The sequence below is a fragment of the Micropterus salmoides genome, unplaced genomic scaffold, assembly GCF_014851395.1.
Source record: "Micropterus salmoides isolate LMB-PRFRI ecotype aquatic unplaced genomic scaffold, ASM1485139v1 Ms_hic_scaffold_3, whole genome shotgun sequence".
Classification (NCBI taxonomy): domain Eukaryota; kingdom Metazoa; phylum Chordata; class Actinopteri; order Centrarchiformes; family Centrarchidae; genus Micropterus; species Micropterus salmoides.
In genome coordinates, this window is record NW_024042261.1 from 16,155,463 (window position 1) to 16,175,942 (window position 20,480).

General features: G+C 40.9%; 2 protein-coding genes across 4 annotated transcripts; one reads left to right on the top strand and one right to left on the bottom strand.

The window, feature by feature from the left end:
- Positions 1 to 243: 243 nt before the first annotated feature.
- vmp1 (vacuole membrane protein 1) lies at positions 244 to 15,448 on the top strand. Of its 3 annotated transcripts, none has more exons than XM_038692613.1 (12): positions 244 to 400; positions 841 to 948; positions 1,271 to 1,403; positions 1,788 to 1,878; positions 2,397 to 2,507; positions 7,728 to 7,895; positions 8,237 to 8,368; positions 10,329 to 10,409; positions 10,617 to 10,733; positions 11,934 to 11,995; positions 13,593 to 13,692; positions 14,401 to 15,448. In XM_038692613.1, exons 2-12 carry the CDS (start codon positions 870 to 872, stop codon positions 14,542 to 14,544), a joined length of 1,218 nt encoding a protein of 405 aa, XP_038548541.1. In that variant the 5' UTR covers positions 244 to 400; positions 841 to 869; the 3' UTR covers positions 14,545 to 15,448. The 3 variants fall into 3 exon arrangements, with proteins under 3 accessions (XP_038548541.1, XP_038548542.1, XP_038548543.1); XM_038692614.1 differs by having other exon boundaries at positions 249 to 285; XM_038692615.1 differs by lacking the exon at positions 244 to 400 and adding an exon at positions 707 to 725.
- A 1,019-nt stretch (positions 15,449 to 16,467) lies between these two features.
- On the bottom strand, positions 16,468 to 20,316 carry tubd1 (tubulin, delta 1). Its single transcript, XM_038692612.1, has 8 exons — positions 19,973 to 20,316; positions 19,730 to 19,877; positions 19,008 to 19,224; positions 18,692 to 18,923; positions 17,907 to 18,071; positions 17,620 to 17,748; positions 17,202 to 17,385; positions 16,468 to 16,682 (listed from the first exon to the last, which is right to left on the bottom strand). Exons 1-8 carry the CDS (start codon positions 20,121 to 20,123, stop codon positions 16,577 to 16,579), a joined length of 1,332 nt encoding a protein of 443 aa, XP_038548540.1. The 5' UTR covers positions 20,124 to 20,316; the 3' UTR covers positions 16,468 to 16,576.
- Positions 20,317 to 20,480: the final 164 nt, after the last annotated feature.

A 20,480-nucleotide genomic window follows, 5' to 3' on the forward strand; every position in this document is an offset into this window, starting at 1 on the left:
GGCAACCTCTGATTGGACCAAAAGACACACTTTACGGAAATACTTCTTCGCTTAAAATTTCACAATAAAGATATCTTGTTTATGGGTTGAACCATTAAACTGGAACCTGAAGGTAATATAATTATATATGTATGCTGTGTCATGTTTCCATGTTCATACAAATGAATATTTCACCATTCCAGGTTATAAACAAACTTGTTTGAAGAAAATGATTCAAGGCTGAACAGCAGTAGTTTACTTTGACACGCCCAGCGTTTATTTCCGGGTAAAGAGGACTGGAAAGGGGTACGACTCATTTAATTTTACCAAACATCGCTCGGTTTCCCTTCTATGTGGTGTGTCTTTTCTCATTACTGTTACAGCGCAACGGCAAGGAACATTTTTACACACTTCCCCACAAGTAAGGCGACTCGTTATTGTTTTTAAAACCCTTATTTTGATATAGAGATTGCCAACGTCCCTTGCTAAACAGGTTGGCTAACCGGTTAGCATGTGGAGGAGGATGATGTGCACGTATTTGGCATCATATCTTATTACAAATTGACCTACACACCGACTGTTATTTGAGTTAACTGTACGTGAGGCAGTCGGTGACATTTTCGTCTTCGCCTTGTTGCTTTAAATGCTATTTTCTCTCTGTAAGCATCATGTAATTTGAATGTCAGCCGGCTTGTTGCAACATGTTCACATTACCAGGCTGATATTTTATTGCTTAATAGTCTCTGGTATGTATTTTATGACTGGCCGCCGTGTCTGTCATATTCTCGCGGGCAGTGGAAAGCTGAATAAGCAGCTGTTGAACGTGAGACACCAACTTGTCATTCTCTCTTTCGTCCTTAGACTGCCTGACCTACTAAATCTTGATTGACATGGCAGCCAATGGAGCGAGCTGTGAACAGCCTCAGAAACGTGCAGGAGCTAAAGACAAGCAGAATGGCAGGTCTACAGGTCAGTTTTGGTAAACTTTCATCTGTATGACAAAGTGCAGTAGAGAAGTTAACACTCCTATAAGAAGTGCCCCAGTAAAGTTGTGTAACATCTGATGGTACAGAATGATAAGTGCCACCAAATGGTTTTGAATGAGTCATGAAAAGCCTCAAGGTGGCTTATTTTAGGTTGCCTCCGGTGTTACAAACAACAGAACAAGAACAGACCCAGACTCGTTGATGTATCATGTGCTTAGCGTTACCATTTCATCAGGGTGCAATAATTGATGTAGATACAAGTATTACAGTATGTCAGGGTGATTGCAATTGTATTTGTTCTCCAGACTCCTCGGTGAGAGAGCGGCGGCAGAAAGATAAGGAGGACCGCCTGTCTCTAGTGGTATGGAGGAGACCTGTCACCACGCTTCATTACTTCCTCCTGGAGACCCTGATCAAGCTAAAGGAGTGGACATTTAAGTAAGGTGTTAGGTTTTTCCAGTCTGCCTTTGTTGGTGCACTGCTTTTGCCAGGAGATCTGTGCTTACCCAAGCTTGTGACCTTTTGTCCTATTTGTTTTTCTTGTGACATTGTATTTCTCTCTAATTAGTAATTTCTCTGTCCCTGAGAAGCTGGAGTTATGAAGCTTATAGTGAGCATACTTTTATACTATAGACGGATCGAAGACATTAACATTTTTTGGGGGAAATGCAGTGACGCACTAGGTGATTCCCCTATATAGGGAGCTGGATGTTTGTGATGTCAGGCTCCTCCAATCAAATTTAACAGCCATACATTTATTTTTCATTTTGTGTGTTTGGAATTTTTTTCATTGATATTTTGTTTTCTTGTATTCCCTTTCAGGCTTTGGCAGCAACGGGGCACAGTGTTTTTGGTTTTGGTGTTATGTTCTATGTTCTCCATTGCCTACTCCACTGAGGGAGCACACCAACATGTAAGGCTTGACTGATTTTGGTTTTTTTTTATTTTTGTTAATAATCAACACCATTGCTCCATCACCAGCATGTTTAAAGGTTAATGATAAGTCACTCCACCTAAAAACCTTCTTAGAGGAAAGCTTATGTTGGGAGATAATGAGGTCTGCACTGTTGTCAAGCAACCCTTGATCATATAGTCCGTTGGCTGAGAGTTTTGTTTACAAATTCCTCTGTGCAATTGTCTCTTACAGTTCAGGGAAGCATCACCAATCTATATCTAAACAGTTAAACCCACTACTGGTAATTTAAAGTATACGATGAGATGAAAGAACAAATAAATTTTTTTAAATGTTAATACTAATTAAATTAAAGATGTGAGATAGATATATTTTCTTTTGGTCATCATCATACTATGACTACAACTGAGAAGGTTCTCTTGTTGGAATTTAAGTGCATTGCAATTATCAGTAATAAATATAGCATTTCCTGTGTCCCCTGCCTTCTAATCTGTTTTATTTGACTTTCTTCACTTAAGTATGTTGAGTACCTGGAGAAGAAGTTCCTATGGTGTGCCTACTGGGTAGGACTTGGGATCCTGTCCTCAGTAGGCCTTGGGACTGGCCTGCACACCTTCCTCCTCTATCTGGTAAGAGAACAAGTTTTTTTAATGGTTTGGCAAAAGTGTACAAACTAGTTCTTGAACTGGTTTAGTGCAGAACACAGAGACACTTGCCAACAGTGACAGTAAAAATGCACATGCAACATCTTTATTTGTAAATATATTCAAACAGGAGTCAGCCACCTCACCCTGAGGACAGCTGAGGCTCAAAATGAGCAACATAGCAAAAGCCCCAATTGAGGAAATAGAATAATTAACACATCATTGTAAAATTTGAAGCTACGTACTGTGGTGCGCTAAATAAATTTGAACTCAACTTGAGCATAATGTTGAAGCAAATGTTCCCTAGTTGGGCGTCTTGAAATTCCATTTGAATGAGCGGCCTGTAATTGTAATAGCAGAAAAAAGTAGCTGGAAATGTCTCAGTGTTAAAGTCATTCAGTCGCCCACCCGTGCACACAAAATAGTGGAGCTTCACAAAACAGACACAATAAATGCATGAGAATTTCATTTTAAACCACATTCAGATCTAATCGTCAATATGTTTTGACTGACTCTGACTCAGCTGGCCCACACGCAACCCATATCTCAACAGTCAAACGGCTGCAAAATGATAGTGGCTATAAAGAGAAACTGGTAACTCATCATTATTATTATATGCAGGCTGTTTTTTTGTTCAGATGTAAATTCCATCAAATTACCTGCAAGCTTTTTTCTTCTTTATATACTTGCATAAATGACATGAAACTCTTTTTCTTTAGTTCCCAGTGTTGCTATCCCTGTAATTGCCAGCAAGTGGCGTCATTCTCCATTATTCATTGTCTTCTGCTTCTTCAAACTCGTTCCATTTTGTCACCCGTCTGTCTAACCAAAAGTTAAGTGTAGCTTTTCCCTGATAGGCAGTCACAGAATGACTGTATGCCTGAGTCACTAAAATGTGCCATTTGTCTTGGTTGTGGTAAAAAGGAGAACATAGCAAAATGAAAGAGAGGAAGAAATGCTGCACCATAGTCCGCTTTAAGATGATGATGTGGCTTCTGTTCTGTAGAACATGTGCAGATGTGGGCCAGCTGAGTCAGTTATTTCCATCGTAATGAAATCATGGGAAAAGATGTAACTGACCTTCCTGTTTTTCAGAGTTGATGTACACTCGTTCAACTAATGCTTTACAGCTCACTGCGTGTTTTGAGTGGTTTAACTGTCTTAGTCTTCATTTACTGTATATACTGTGTTCAACAGTGTCGCAATAGTAACAGTGGCTCAAACGGTGTATTGTGTGTGTACATGTGTGCACTCTTGTGTTTCTTTAGCCTTGTTCCAGCCCAAATACAGACTGATAGAAAGCGTGGAGAAACAAAAAACACATGAAATACGATTTTTGCATATCGATCCAGTCTTCATGTGGAGGAGGTTTGAAATGCAATTCACTTTGACATCGGATTTCTACAAATGCATCTCAGTCCGGATGCTCTGGCCTCTTAAGTGGAATTTCAAAGTATCTTTTGCGTTACTCATAATGTGCCACACAGCTTACATTGTTACTGACGCCTGTGTCCTTACCACTACAACCCATGCAGATAGGTTGGTGATGTCTGGACACACAAATCCGATCTGATCACGTGCAAATAACAGTGCCTTAATTGTTAGTCTTAAAGATCTGATTTGAGAAACAAATTTGATTTGTCTGCAGTCTGAACAAAGCCTTAGTGTATCTGTCATAATACTGGGAAGGTGGGACATTATCTCTCTCTCCTCTCTGTGTGAGGGAGGTTTTTTTCTATGAGTAGGCACCGTCATTGCATCTGGCATCTGTTAAGACAGTTTTCCTTCATTTTCTTTTTCAATTACCAGCTTTTGCTATTGCAGTAGAGACTATTTTAAAAGCCACTTTTTGAAAACCTCATCCCTTTGTGTCCTTTAAACATTTGATGGCCATCTGGAGGCTCATCTGATAAGGTACAGTCCTTACTGTACTTAAAGTCCTTACTTCTTAACGTGACATTGCACACTTGGAGATTATTAAAATTAAAATTGGATAAAATCAAAATATAATCAGAAACAATGTCTAGACAATAGTCCTCAATATCTGAATGGCTCCTATTTTCAGTCTACACTATGTTTTCTTTTTCTCCTTCATATTACAGCAGAAGCGGCAATCTTGAAATTTAGAAAGATCGTAACATGTCTCACCTCTGCCGTTGGAGGTGGTTCTAGTGGCCTGACAGCTAGAATGTGTTGCTTTGAATATTCATTAACTTTACATTATTAATTGACTAGAGATAGGATTAGTTTCAACAGCATGTTCAAGGAGTTGTAGCTGTGGGGCAATGCTTTTGCAGAGGTTGAGGACTACTCTCACTTGTCTTTTCCCAGTTCCTCTCTGTTACATCTTCTGCCATCTGCCCAAAGCTGGCAATCCTGGCATCCTTTATCTCATTCCCCTTTAGTTTATATTCCAACATCCTATTGTAGGAGCCTTTGCCTTCCTCTAGCTTCCATTTAAAATCCACTTATAACCACTTAACCCCTCACTATGCCGTGCCATAAGGGCTTGTTACTTATTCCAAAGGGCCTTAAGGGAGCTGTTAATCCAGTGTGTGGGTATTAAGGAAACAGCATACCTTTCTGATGAGAATATTTTTGTCTATACAAAAGTTGAAACATGAAGTGAAACAGTCTATCAACCTATCAGTGTTCCCCCTTTGTGTGAATCTCACTGCATATCCTGAGCATATGCATCAAGAGCACCATGCTGAGTGTCCCAAAACTCCTGTGACCATCTCTAATTTTTCACAGAAAACTAAAATCCTTCTGTACCATGATGCCACATGATGTAAGCCCTTTGCTCATAAGGAGACTATTTCCTGTTTCCCGGTTCACTAAACCATAGTTTGTGTTCACGGTGCAACAGCTGCTATCACTACTGCCTACTCAGGGTTAATGTCAGCCATAGGCAGGAAACTGCCGGTGTCAAGTTTTAAAGAAAAACTGTGAATTTACCTCTAGTCTGAAGCATTAATAGACAGCTCCATAGAGAGGATGAGATCAGTTTGCTCCTGGGAAAGGGGATTCACTCACCAGTATGATCTTATGATTCATCATGGTTTTTTTAGAGGTCACTGCCCTGCATCTAAGCACTGGATACTAGTCATTATAATGTAGTTAAAACAAGAGCTCATATAATGTTGCTTTTACATGTAGATTTGGCTGTTTTGATTCTTTCAGTTTGCACCCCTGTAATCATGGGAGATGATGTTGATGTTGTAGATTAGACCACTCTGGTCAATCCAGCCATTTCTTCAGCCATCTCTTTTGGTTTAGAACAAGATATCTGGACCATTACTGCTCACTTTATCATGAATTTTGTTCGATGCCCAGAGCATGGTTCTTAGTTTTGGTAACTGCGTGCCACTAACGGTATTTTGAAAAGTGAGCATTGGATTGCCATGAAATTTGCAGGGGTTGTTCATGATCCCTAGAGCATTAATCACAACAGTTTTTGTGATACACGGGAACCACACCCAAGAACTTTCGTCTTGCGCCATCCACAGGTCAAACTGACAAAGCAGATTGCTCACAAATTTCCTAAGCTCATTCACGCTGCTAAGAGGATAAGCCATTTTGATGACACTATTGCCCTTCCTGTTGGGTCACCTTCACAATAACCTTGACAAATTTACACCCATTTCTGGTGAGAACAGAAAAAAACTATCTCTATGTTGTTGGTTCCATTCAACACTTTGGTAATCTGGGTTGTAATGTGCTTTGCAGTTTCAAGCTTCAGCAGTAATTGTGTTCTTAAGTCAATGTGATTTGTAATTCTTTTTCATTTGACGGGTACTTGATGAAATCCACTTGCTGAATAGTTGCTTAGCCAAGACATGGTTTATCTGCCCTGTATTTCGAGAGTTCTGCTTTGCTGACTTTAGTGAACGAAGACGTTCACCACAGGGCCGCTGCATTGCCTGTCAAATGAGTCTATCCGAATTTCGGTTTCAGAGTTTGAATCACGGCTGAGGTTTTTCTTAACACTGACTTGTCGTGTCATGAAAAACGCCGTTAAGTGAAGTTGTGTATGGTTTGAAACAGACTGTGTTTTGTAAACTGAAGAAGCCTCCTGTGTGCTCATACTCAGGGTGGGGTGGTGAGTTAGTATGGGGGAGCAGTCAACCCAGACTCATTGTGAGCTGTCAATCTACTGTCCGTGTTGCCTGTATCACCTTAAGGAGGCATAATGGAAGAGCTGTGTTGTAGTTACAGGTGGGCCAAGTGTTATTGAGGCCAGGTGGCTCGGCCTAACCAGACGTCTATACAATGCTAAATGATGACATACCTACCTGTCAGAGAGACTGTGTGACTCAGCTACTGTTGTGTGTTTGTACCTGTGGGCAGATGAGTCTGTTAGTGCACGAGCTGTGTTTAACCATGCAACAACAGGTTAAATTTAACACGCGTACTTATGTAGGGCTGTGCAAAATAACTTTACACCATTCTTAAAAGTTCCACAGTTAATACATACATACATACATACAGTCAGCTAAAATGACCCCAATCTAATACAACAGCCATGCAGTAGATAAAACCTTTAGGAAGGTTATCAGTTTTTGTTGAAACTGTTTTAGAGAGGTGTTGATTCAGCTTTGCGATCATTTTGGAGGCTGCAGATTGCGGTGCTGTTGAGTGTACTGAGAAGTGTTTTCTAACAGTGTTTATATCAGTGAGTGTAGACTAAATATTGGAAACACCTCGCATTCCAATATAATCCAACAGCGCCACACACTAGAGCCTCCAAAATCCAAAAAAGTGAATTATAACCTTCACAAAGGGATGATTTATTACAGGACTGTTGGAGTAGACTGCATCAGTTTTAGCTAGGTGTACCTAAAAACTGTCATGTAAATAATGACAAATGGTATTAGCAACATTTAAACTATTCTCCATTTTAAAATTCCTGCTGCTGTTGAGAATATTCAAGATGTTGAGACAGACTGAAACTAGTAACTATATCTGAATCTAAAATATCTTTTTACCCGTGACCATTGCAGATTATGTGTGTATTCAGTGTCCCATTGCTCAGCTCCCCCAAGCTACAGTATTTTCCACATTTTCAATCACATCACATAGGCACAAGTGTTTCATGGCACACATTGGACAAAATGATTGAATGTGCCAGTACACTGAGTGTCCTAGTGGTTTCCAGTCCATTAACGCAGCTCATCCTATCCATCTGTCCTAACTCTCTCTCAGGGTCCTCACATAGCATCAGTAACCCTGGCAGCATACGAGTGCGGCTCCACAGACTTCCCAGAGCCTCCGTACCCAGACCAGCTTGTCTGTCCCCAAGGTGGAGGGGTGGAGGGAAGCATCTCCCTCTTCTCAATCATGTCAAAGGTCCGCCTGGAGGCATGCATGTGGGTGAGTAGTAGTTTGAATAAAGAGACAATACAGTGATCCAGACTGGAAAAAATGGCAATGTTTGTCATTGCCAGCAGTGGGTTTCGATTGTGGCAGCTGGAAATTGTTCCAAGAATTGTGACTCCCTCATTTCAGCATGTTTTATGGCCGGGCTAAAAAGTTTTAATGCTTACAGAACTTATAAAAGCTCCTCTTGTATCTTAAAATTAGCATTACTTTACACAAAGCAGTTGCATGTAATTGCAAAAGTTCATGGTGGCGCGAATAGTCGCCGATGTGTGAATGTGGGAAAGAAATAAGCAAATGCTGACATGGAACATTTATAAATTGTGTTGGTGTAGGGGGCAGGCACGGCCATCGGGGAGCTGCCTCCATATTTCATGGCCAGAGCGGCTCGTCAGTCAGGAGCTGATCCAGAGGATGAAGACTATGAGGAGTTTGAGGAGATGTTGGAGCAGGCCGAAGGCGCTCAGGTCAGAGTTTCACACATGTACACATCTATTATAAGAACCATTGTCATGGTCATTTCCAGGTCATATACATGGGCACATAAATACAAAGAATACATTGCACGAAGATTTAAAAAGCATTACCCAGCCCAGATGTACTTTTCTTTTGATTTGACATGTCAGAAGGTGACACCTTTAACGTGTGGTGTGTCATTCTTCACTTCATTCAGTTCAAGAATTTCGAAAGTGCACAAGAACAGCATATATGTAAAAGGAAAAAAATCCCTAAATTAGTTATAATTAGCATAAAAGGTTGCCCAGACTCAACCCAATGCTTTCCACACAGCAGTTACACTGAATTATATTGAAGTATCCATCCCTCTATTAGTTTTCATATTCACATAGGTGTTGACACTTTGCCATGATATGATCATATCTGCTTTGGCCTCATCTTTATAATGCACAACTGACCATAGAGCCACTGTCCTGTGATTGGTCTTAATATGCCATGTGACTTCAATGAAGCCCCTCCCTCCTTACACTTCCAGTAAATCTGCCTTTTCGTGGGTGAGTCACCCTGAGCACAGCTCCCCCTTTAATCATCCCTCGGGCTTTGCTCTCTCTGCCTCCCTCCTTCACTCCCTCTTTCTCTCTTTTCACCGGTCTCTAATTTGAATGACAGTCAGGAACTAAGTTCACATGACTACAGACGGCTGAGCTCAGATGTTGAGTCAGCAGAACAGAGACATTGTGTACATTGTCTCCATCACCTATTCTCACTTCACTGGGTCTCAGCTGAATGGGTGAAGGTGCCTCCTGTCACATGTCTTTCATCATGGGAATGCATTCAGGATGTATCCACATGTGCATTTATGTTTTCTAAGCAACAATCTCACAGGCGAGTCAGATGCACTGTTGTTTAGATCCCAAGAACACCACATGATTCAGGGGGAATGAATATCACACCAAATATGTTAAAAGAGAAGTACAGCACTTAGAGATGTAAAAACCTGTTAGTCCGTATCCTTAAGTCATGATAAAAATGAAAAAAGTGTGAAGAATTGCAGTAGACAAAAAGAGAAAAGCATTTACAAAATATGAGATTTATTTTAATTGAATTTTTACAATAATTATCAGTTCATTAAACTAATGATGATTATTTTTTACTGACATAGACTTCATTGGACTAAAATGACTTGGCATCGCTGGAAAGGGATGAGATAAATTTAAAACAAAAATGAAAAAACTAATCAGAACGTCATTTTTTTATTTTATTTTGTAAATCTCAAGGCTGGATTTTTTTCTGTAATTTATCTACATGAGGAAAACTAAATTCTGAATAAAAACAGGCACCACAAATATTGACTATAAAAGTAACTGACATTAACTAAAATTAATTTGAAGATGAAAACTTTAATTGTGAGGACTTAAGGCTCAACTGAAATTTAAATTGCTTCCAATATCGACATTGACACGATGCCAGCTTCTGAGACTGCCTCTTAATCTCCCTCCTGCATCGGCTGTGATCTTGTTTACCACAGACCTTTCACCCCCCACAAGGATGGAGATGGAACCGAAGATTCTCAGCACTTTTGTACCACACAGGTTTCAGTTGTAACACCACCCAAGTCATCAAGGGGGAAAAAAATAATCGTATGTTTCTCAGAACTAGCAGATATATTATGATGGTACACCCCCCCCCCCTTTTCTTGCACCTCATTTTGTGTAATAACATTGCAGACACTGGTGTTTGGTTTAAAAACCACACATCAGCAGAAAGTACAGAGTGTGACTTTAAGAAAAGAATAATAGGGTGACGTGTTTAGAGACACCCATGTGTTTTTAAATTTGTGTTGCAGTGTGGTTTTACAAACTATGGGTCATGAAAGTCACATTTTGAAAATCCTACCCATTCGTATAGGTATTACAGCAGTAATGTGTGTGTTAAATTCTTCTTCTTTTTTTTTTTTTAATCTGTTTGCAGGATTTTGTCACAAGAGCTAAACTGGGAGTCCAGCACATGGTGCAGAAAGTGGGATTTTTTGGGATCTTGGCTTGTGCCTCTGTAAGTTTATTTAATTGAGGTTGTTTATAATGTCCCCGCAATTTTTATACATGTATGATAAAAGATTAAAGTGTCTTTCCTCATTTGTCCCTGTGGATGCTAATGAACACAGTAGGAAATGAACCTGTAACCTGTCAGGGTAATTGATAAGACTTTGAGTAATATTATCTGACCGTGTGTGTGTGTGTGTGTGTGTGTGTGTTTCAGATCCCCAATCCTCTCTTTGATCTGGCTGGTATAACTTGCGGTCACTTTATGGTTCCCTTCTGGACCTTCTTTGGCGCAACTCTAATTGGGAAAGCCATCATCAAGATGCATATACAGGTCGGTAGCATAACTAAAAGTGGTGGTTAGAACAGATCACCTAAAATAATACCAGGTTTTTCCATTCTTAACACAAACCATACAGCCGCATACCATACTTGCAGCATCTTTGCTTCGAATATGACTCAACTGTAGTTTCGTGTCATCACAATTCTGTCCACATTGAAAAATGCATCTCAAAAAAATCCACTCTTAAGAAAATTAGGTATGCAATGCTGACTTCACTAAATCAGTCCCCACAACCTCAAAACGTGTGGGAGAGATGAGATTAAACCAAGTGCTTAGATTATGAGTTGGTGACTGTGAGAAAGTTCTAATTGGGCACTTCTTGACTCTTTCTGGTGGCGCTCTGGTCTTTTGGGGGGTTCCTTATTCTGGTTTTAGCTTTGCGATGCAATCCAGACCATATAAACAGGCTCCAGATGAAACGAGGGAAGCTTTTAAGAAGTCTTTAACAAGAATTTGGAGCGTATTGTTGAGTCTGCCACATCAGTGACTAATATAAGCGTATACTAGAAGAGGCTGTCTGTCTGTCGGTGAGTCGCTGAGTGGCTTAACAAACTAAACCTATCCATCTCTTGGTGGTACCAGTCAGTGAGCACTCTAGAGACCTTTCAGATAAAGGGGCCCGGAGGGCAGCGGGGGTTATAGAGGATGTAGAGTGGACATGAGACAGTAGACATGAAAGAGGGAAATTGAGTAGACGGTAAGAGGCTGCAGGGGGAACTCCTTGCCCTAATTTTTGCGGACATCACGTGTCATATCCTGTCTGATTTTGTCCAGGGGGCCATGTGTCATGCTCTTTTAAAGCTGATCAGTTTCAGGACCGGAGAAGCACATTGTGGTTGTGCCCCCCCCTCCCCCCTTTGGCAGATTGCAAACCATACAAAGCCCCCCGCAGTCCAACATTTAGCTTAGCGCCAGGTTTGAGTTTTATAATGTCTTTGGACTGTGGCTGATGTGGCCCCAATTTCCCACAGCTGTAAAATTTAAAATCACAATATATGTCTATATATTGATTTATCTGTTTGTCTTACGTGTTTCTTTTTGTTTTGTTAATTGTTACTTTTTTATTGTTTCCTTCTGTTGTTATAAAGCATTTGCTGTTTTAGAAAATGTCTGTCAATCATAAAATGTGTATACCTCTGCATGTGATCAGAAAGTAAAGGGTTTATTTATCTCTCCCTTGTTTTCCTACAGAAACTATTTGTCATCATTACCTTCAGCAAGCACATAGTGGAGCAAATGGTGTCGCTCATCGGGTAAGTCTGTGGGTGTGTGTGAGAGAGAGAGAGAGAGACTGCATTAATCAGGTACTTTGTGGAGTCATTGTCTTTCCCCTCATTTTGTGGTTGGCAACGCATTTGTAAACATTTTCAGATGCATTTTGACCACTGATTGGGGATCCTGTATGAATAAATGCTTTGACTGGGGGGGGGGTATGTGCATGCATTTTCCACACAAAGATCCCCCACCGTCTCCGCCGCCACACTGCAATCCATCAGTGTAGCACTGGTGGTCACGCGTATGAGGTCCCATCTTAACATGTTGATCTGACTCACCAAGTTGAGCTCTGAGAAAATTTCCCCCATTGAGGTGGGAAACACAATCAAAACTCTGTAGGACTACTTTACTAATGTCAGATTTAGCCAATTTATCTTGACTTGTTGGTTTTAACTAAAGATGTACAGGAAATTTGCCATTCACATTAAAAAGTTTGTGTGTGTGTATATATATATATATATATATATATATATATATATATATATATATATATATATATATATATATATATATATATATATATATATATATATATATATATATATATATATATATATATATATATCTCAATCTCAATCTCAATTGGCTGGTAAATTTTCACTTACATGTATGTAATGTCCAGGTAGTAACTTTGCTCATATTTGGAGTGTCCTGTTTTTTAAAATTGTATTTATTCATTAGAAATAAAAGTCAAGGTTCTTTCCCTCGATGACTCGCTATGATGAGTGCAAACAGTGCCTCAGTGCTGATACAGGATGTTTTTTTTGGCAGTTGTAAAGTAGGAGCGATATCAAGAATGAGTCAGTCAAAACTGCACTCCCCTTTTAGGTGTTTTGTTTAGTAAAGGGTCACTCAGTTTTTGTTTATGTCCTGAACAGGGACAGAATTTAATTCACGATGTGGGTATGCGGTGTCTGAGGATAGCCTGCATTATGTTTTTCTTTTCATGTTAATGATAAGTTTCACGTCATGCAGAAACCACTTTGAACTGCGCCACTGCTGAACTACAACACCAATGCCTCTATATGACGTGAACTGATAAACTGGTGTCCGTTATGATTGGCCCCCTGGTGAGCTAATCCACACGGCCTAAAAAGGGCATGAGCACGCCCTGATTAGATGTCTTTCCACCAAGAAGGCAGCAGGGGTGGTAAAGGTGATGACATCATGTCGACTCACTTCCTGATTGAAGGGGCTGACACAGTCGCCTATAGAGAGCTAAGAGGTATAAAAGGAGGGCTGAAGAGATTCTGCTTCACTCCTCTCTGCTGCCTGCTCCTGCTCACAGCATTAAGTAGAGAACGTGGAAGCTGCAAGACAGGACACACGTGTAGGATGGGGCCTTCAGCAGCTGGTTGACTGGTGGATCAGTGATGAGGGCCTTTTGGTAGTGTTCAGGGAAAGACAAGTCTTCAGGAACTGCTCTTTGCGGCTTATAGGGAGCAAGTGTTTTGGGCTCCTTGTCAAAGGAAGGGTGCGTAAAGGGTAAGTGCATTAACATTCTTCCTCCCTGCCTCTTTTGTTTCTTTTCTTTGCCATTCTGTGCGGATGTATGCGACGGGGCTGCGATGTCAGGTCTGTGCCCAGAGTTGGACCGTCACTTCAGAAGCCCTTCAGCCAGTACCTGGAAGCACAGAGGAACAAGCTGCACCATGCTGGGGGAAGTGCACCAGCGGTAAGAACAATACCATATCTTCACTAGCTTTATAAATGTTTTTATTTAAGATTAACAACTGTATGTATGTACGCTTTTTGTCAGACTTAAAAAGGTTTCATAAACTTTTTCAAAAAATTTCCCCAATTTTCTTCACTTCAACACTGCCATAGCAAAAAATAATAGCAACATCATAGTTGGGAGATTTTTTTTTTTAAGATAGCCCATTTGATACTTGATGTTTGAGTTTGAGTTTAATATCGATATTTGAAAGCTTAAAAATAATAAAACAACCAAATTAAGGACCTTTTTATAAAAATGGTTATTAGATATGTACTGAGACATTTTAGTTGACAATATACTTGTCAGTGCTCTCTGGTGGACAAATTATGTAACAAAGAAACAATTTTAATTATTCTGATAGTGATTCTGTACTATTTCTTATTTATGCGCCAATACAAATAGGTTTGTACGCTAATATCGGAGGATTTTATCAGTTTTTAGTTCTTTGGCTGCTGATAAACACACACTCATGGGGAAAGTTTGTCTTTATATTTGAATACCAGTTTCATCCAACATGTACTGCTGTCATGTATGCAAGATGCATACAACAGTATTACCAACATTTTCTCTGTCATACCTGGATTTGTGTGCTCATGAACTGTCATATTAAAGTCTGCTTTTATGATGGTAATAAACAGCATGTACACCCTAACTTTGGGTTTCCAGGATGAGAACTGGCTGTCGTGGGTGTTCGAGAAGGTGGTGCTGGTCATGGTCTGCTACTTTGTCATTTCCATCGTCAACTCCATGGCTCAGAGCTACGCCAAGCGCCTGCAGCAGCAGAGGCACTCAGAGGAGAAAACGAAGTGATGATGAGACAAAGCGGTGCAAACATCCAAGTGACTGTGTTTGTTCTGCTGCTGCTGAGAGCCCTCCGCTCAGCCCCAGCCACTCACAACTTAACAACAAACCTCACCCCCCATCCATTCTCAGAGACTGAACGTTACAAAACACCAGACACTATTTGTTGGTGTGTGTGTGCTTTAGAGAGGATGTATGTGCTATTTACTGTTTGTCCCTCTTCAAGTTTTGTAGTTCTTCCCCTCATCTCAACTTTCTAGGTGTGTGTAGTACGATTGGTTCTAACGCTGGTCTTAACATGTTATTTTAACGGTAAATTGAACCCATTCATTGACCTCAGAAGCAGCGGTTTGGTGGTGACTGCTGTGTACGGGCAGTGCCCATTAGATGCTATGCCTTATGCAAGACTGGAAGGTCTAACTTCCTTTTGAATATAGTTCTTGACTTATAAACTTGATTTTTATTTAATTTTGTAACATGTATGTATGTATGGATCTTGATTTGTTTGTACAGTGTGCTGCCATGATAACTGCGATGGGTGGTCTTGCTTTTCAGGGTTTAATTTTCCTCATGTTTTTGTCCTGTTAAAACAGTAAGACCAATTGTCTTTTTTTGTTTCTAGAAATTTCTGTTTAAAATGGTAGAGGAAAAAAAGCAATATCAACTTAAAACAGTGTGGTATTGATGGTTTGCACATTGTGTAAATATCTTTGACAGTATGCGCAGATGTATTTCTATTCTAATGGTCTGTGTGGACGTGAGTTATCTTGAACCAAAACAAAAAAAAGAAAAAGGTGACATCATTTGTAAAGTGACATTGTACGCCTAGTTAACTAGTCCCATTTCTATACTGTACATTTAGGTTGAAACTTGGATCAGATCATGGATAAAACATGTAAATCATGGCACCTGTTTCCAAGTCTGAGTGTCATTTTTTTTGTGTTCTCTTGTAGGACAAGATTCACTTTTAAACCCTGTTCTCAAATATTTCCAAATATGCTCTGTTGTGATCTTGTGATGTTTAAGAACCATTTCTTTTTATGTAACCATCACACCAGAGCTAATGCATATTTTTCTCTCAAATGATCATCTTTAAGGTAAGTGAACAGCTCGGCACTCATACATTCTACTACCTTTTAGTAATTCTTGGAAGAACTACTACATTGTGTCTCAATGGTTGCAGCTAAATTTGCCTTTTGGTCTTTATCTGAATGATCTTCTGAGCCACACTTTCCTATTGGAACACCTTCCTGACTCCTAAAATCCTCCCTGTGTTGGGGATAAATTCTACCTGAAACATATCTGGCACATTACGGTGGACTGGATAGAGGTCCCCTTATGTCTTCTCGCTGGCACACTCCTCGTCACCACTTTCCCACCCCATCGGCTAGCTTATCAGACTGGTGTTGGCTGTTAAATTAATATGGCAACAGCGGTCTGTAGGCTGGCCGACGTCGTTGGTCATCATGCCAGCTGGTCCATTTGTGGATACAATGACCTTTCTTTACTGGCGCTCTGATTTTCTGCCTATCATGCCAGTTTTGGATAACTTATGTAAGATTAATGATCAATAAAGTACGTAAACTGATGCCCTTGTTGCTTTTCTTTGTGCAGTGCTGCTATTCCTAATTGCTGAACACGCTTAATTAAAAATTCACATTTCACACAAACTATATTAGCCCCTGTTGATCTCAACCCCAACGTCCATTTAGTAGCCGTTCTGGAGCTTTAGATCACATCACATGATCATCTTCAGCAGAGATGCTTGGTTTGCAGAATTGTTAATGTTGACCTGTCCATTTGTCTGAGGCTTCTCGTCTGTTTAAAAGTTGAGTCCATTCATTATTGTTGACCTTGGAAACAGCAGTTAATTTTTAAAAAGGCACCTATTTTGTGTGTGATACTTTCGGTGTAAAGAAATTGCATTAGTCCTTTCCACTGCAGACGTCAAAGTCAGGGAATTAGTTTTATTTACATGTTCATTGTTGTCCCACATAATGGTAATCTCTTGTCTACATATGGTCCAAAGGAACAGTGGTTTCTAGCTCAGTTGACTGTAGCTGGAAATGACTTGCTCAAGAGATGTAAAGCTGTCTAGAAAATCCTCCTCTGAGATCCCAAATTTAATGTACTGATGGATGTAGGCCCTGTAACAGAGGAAAACATGGGAAAGGAAAAAGACTAAATGGCAAGTCATTGTTTCATTGTTTCTTTTCCACTTTAAAAGCTTATTTTTGCTCCTGAGTGAAAGTTGAAGAAACCAGATGGTTAAATGTGGTTTTAAACTTTTCTTTATGGACAGAACACGACAAACATGAGGCCGAACAACAAAAACAAAGGAATTTGCCTTACCGTTCCAATACTTTGAGGGGACTGTACGTATGTATATTTATACAGTATCTCACAAAAGTGAGTACACCCCTCACATATTTGAAAATATTTGATTGTATCTTTCCAAGTAACAACACTGAAGAAATTACACTTCTACAATGTAAAGTAGTGAGTGTACAGCTTACATAACGTAAATTTGCTGTCCCCTCAAAATAACACATCACACAGCCATCAATGTCTAAACCACCAGCAACAAAAGTGGGTACGTGTGTGTGTGTATATATATATATATATATATAAATAAAGCAATTCTCTGAGTAACAGGACTAACTCACCTGGAAGCAAACATATTCCAGGCTTTTCCCACCATGTTGTCCAGAGGTCTGAGCAGAGCCTGACTGTTACTGACCAGCGTGGCAGATTTTTCATACTTATTAAAAGGCACTGGGGATTTCCACAAGTGGAAGGCCTCCTCTGATGAGAGCCAGGAGGTGTACAGGGCTGCATCCTCAAAGCCAACTACGGGCAGAACATATTTCACATAATTCCCTTGTTCTCCATCTGAAGAGTTGTAAATATTAAAAACTGAAAGCTGTAGATGCTATTGTAAGACATGTTCTGAATCACATCATGTTCATGTCCTTTATGACTGTTGTGGATTCATCAGGTGTAACAAATCAAGAATTTTTATTTGACCCAGTTAGTCTAGGTATTTTAACAAAAAAATCCAGACATTTTAACCAGTTCTCTGACCTGTCTCTGCGCTGAAGACGTCTTTCCCTCTCAGTATGAGCAGGTTGGCCAGAGAGGTGTTAAAGCTGGGTCCTGTGAGGCTCCTGGTCCGCTCAGAGTCTGCAAGTGGACGCACCTGCCAGTCTATACCTGACACAGGACAAACACCAAGGACCCTCAGAGGTGCTCTGACTCGTTACAGGCGAGCACGATTCCACTTTCAAGCCATACAATAACTTAATAAACATGCCATTATCTTGTCAATAAACTGAAGTGAAGTGCATCAATGAGATTGTGACAGAGCTTGCCTTCCTCCATCTTGGTGTTGGAGATGAGCATCTGTCGCAGGTGTCTGAGTGGGCCTGGCCAGCTGAACGTGCTGTAGGCTATGGAGGAACTGGGTATCTGAGGGATCGTACACACACTGAGCAGCTTGTACTCTGGGTGGCATGCAAGGGCGCTTGCCAACTCACCTGAGAGACATTAAAGAAGAGTGCTACCATTTAGGTTTAGGACATGACAAGAGTACATGCAATGCCAAGACTGAATCTATGAAGGTTTGATCTGATGATGTTGGTAGTTGCTCTCTTTCCACCTATTGGTGTGGCTGAATCAGTGGCAGATGGATGTGACGCTGAGATAATGAGGGCATTTTCCGAGTTCAGTTTCTACCTGTGCGGCTACCTTGTCTCAAAGAGGAAGGCTTGAACTTGATTGACCAACGGGCCAACCGTGTCCACCCAAGTAAACACCAAACACAAACTGTCCAACTGGAAGTGCATGTTGACCAGATGACAGCTTAACACCCTAATAATTAGTTTCCATATTGTAATATATGGGTCATATTTCTAATTTGCATTCATGATAGTATTGCTAGTTAACAAAAATTTTGCATTGTGACTTTCATTTTCTAAATTTACACTCGTTTTTCTTGTGTGTGTAACCCAAGAAGATAACTGTGTATGTGTGTCTGTATCCTTCTATGCCTAAAATGTGACATCTTGAAAGTTGGTAAATAGACTAATCCAATGATATTCCAGGAAATCTATGCCCTGTGGAAAACCTGCCATGTGTGTGTGTCTTGGCCTCTCACCCAGAGGATTTCTGCTGTAGACTCCGTGGGAGTCAGCAGTGAGGGCGGGTTGCAGGACGCTGCCCAGCTGGTGAGCAATAACCCTGTTGACATCGCCAAAGGAGATGTGCTTGATGTTGAGCAGCTGGCTGCAAACCCTGTGTACCGTGTCGTTCTCGTGCACCAGGATGGCGTCTGACAGCTGGTAGAGATGAGCTAGCGTCAGCACAGAGTTGTAATTCTGGACGATCACCTGAAAGGACGGGACGAGGAGGTTTAATAACACAATATTCTACACTAACATTAAACACTAGTCACTTGACCGCAGTGTCCGTACCTCCCCAGTCCCATACGGCCACGTGAGGTGGTTGAGGATGAAGGACTTGGGGTAGACGTCTCGGAGACACTGGGTGACGTAGGTTCCGACCCCGGATCCCGTTCCCCCTGCCACACTCATCATGGCCATGAGCCCGGCCAGTCTGTCACAACGCTCCGCCTCCCGCCTCACCAGCTCCTCCACCACGTCTCTGTGACGCGGGCCGTGGACACAGAACCTAGGGTGACATAAAAAGCTCATTACCAGCCTCCAAACTACTTTTTCTAAGGTCAAGAATGAACCTTAATGCTTCATTTCTGAGCTCAGCTGTTTTTCCAGCAACAAACTTTGCTGCTTCCAGCCTCTCCAAGGTGAGGATTTGATGCTTTTCTTTGTCATGAATGATAGTAAACGTTTCTAATCTTTGGGTTTGGGACTGTTGGTCGACCAGACAAGACATCTGAAAACATGATGACCTTGGGTTCTGACTGTTTTTCAAACATTTATTAAACAAATCGATAATTCGATTGATCTAGAAATTGATCTGCAGATAATTCCAGATAATTATGTTATACTTAACATAAAAGGCAAAATAGATCTTGATAAGCCCTTAAAGTGCTTTTGATGAGGTCATAACAGCTACCGAGATCCATCAACTGAGCAAACCAACCGCTCAAGTGGGCCTTGAGTTGGGATTGACATGACATGATTACCAAAATGATCCTCTTGTTAGCAGTCCTTACCCATTAGCCCAGTTGTTTCCAGAGCCCTGCTTCTGGCTGAAGTGTGAAGTTTCTCCATACCGCCACATGCCAGATTTGGCAGCCCTGCTGATACTCCGGTTGATCACTTTGGGTTCCATGTCGACCAGCACCGCCCTGGCTACAAGGTCTGGTTAATAATGGACAGGAAGACACGACAGGTGAACAGGTGTGCCCAGTATGTAGCCTAATCCAGAAAAGGGGACTACAGAACAGGTGTCTTACCTCCTTGTGCTGTGTGGTGGAAGAATCGCTCACAGCTGGCTGTGCTGTACTCTTTCCTCTGTCCCTCGCGAGCATCGTTGCAGATGATGTCAAACAACTCATGACCCACCTGGTTACCACACTGACCGAGCTGCACTGTTACTATGGACATTATCACTCATGTAAATGAAGACTTCTCTGAAGGATCGATAGTTTATCGATCAGAGGATGAGCGCATACCATGTGAGATCCACCGGTGAATTCACGCTGTGACTGAACGGTTTCATGACTGTTTCCACGGAGTTGTCGGTATGGGGTTTAAAAGAGGTGCCCGTACTGTCGTGTGCCGCCATGAGACGTTAGAACGGCATTTCCGGCACAAACGGTCAAACATTTCAAAATAAAACTCCACTTCACATGCGACTGTAACGGTAACGTTACAGGTGCATGAAGCTGTCCAAAAGGACGAAAGCAACCTTTTCTCACATGTACAAAATGCATTATCTAACACGTCATATATCAAATATAT

Coding starts and splice junctions, on each gene's coding strand:
- vmp1 (XM_038692613.1), top strand. CDS start 870: ATGGCAGCCAATGGAGCGAGCTGTGAACAGCCTCAGAAACGTGCAGGA. Junction 10,734..11,933: donor TCATCAAGATGCATATACAG/GTCGGTAGCATA, acceptor GTTTTCCTACAG/AAACTATTTGTCATCATTAC. Junction 11,996..13,592: donor CAAATGGTGTCGCTCATCGG/GTAAGTCTGTGG, acceptor CTGCGATGTCAG/GTCTGTGCCCAGAGTTGGAC.
- tubd1 (XM_038692612.1), bottom strand. CDS start 20,123: ATGTCCATAGTAACAGTGCAGCTCGGTCAGTGTGGTAACCAGGTGGGT. Junction 18,924..19,007: donor GGCCGTATGGGACTGGGGAG/GTACGGACACTG, acceptor CCGTCCTTTCAG/GTGATCGTCCAGAATTACAA. Junction 18,072..18,691: donor CTACAGCAGAAATCCTCTGG/GTGAGAGGCCAA, acceptor AATGTCTCTCAG/GTGAGTTGGCAAGCGCCCTT.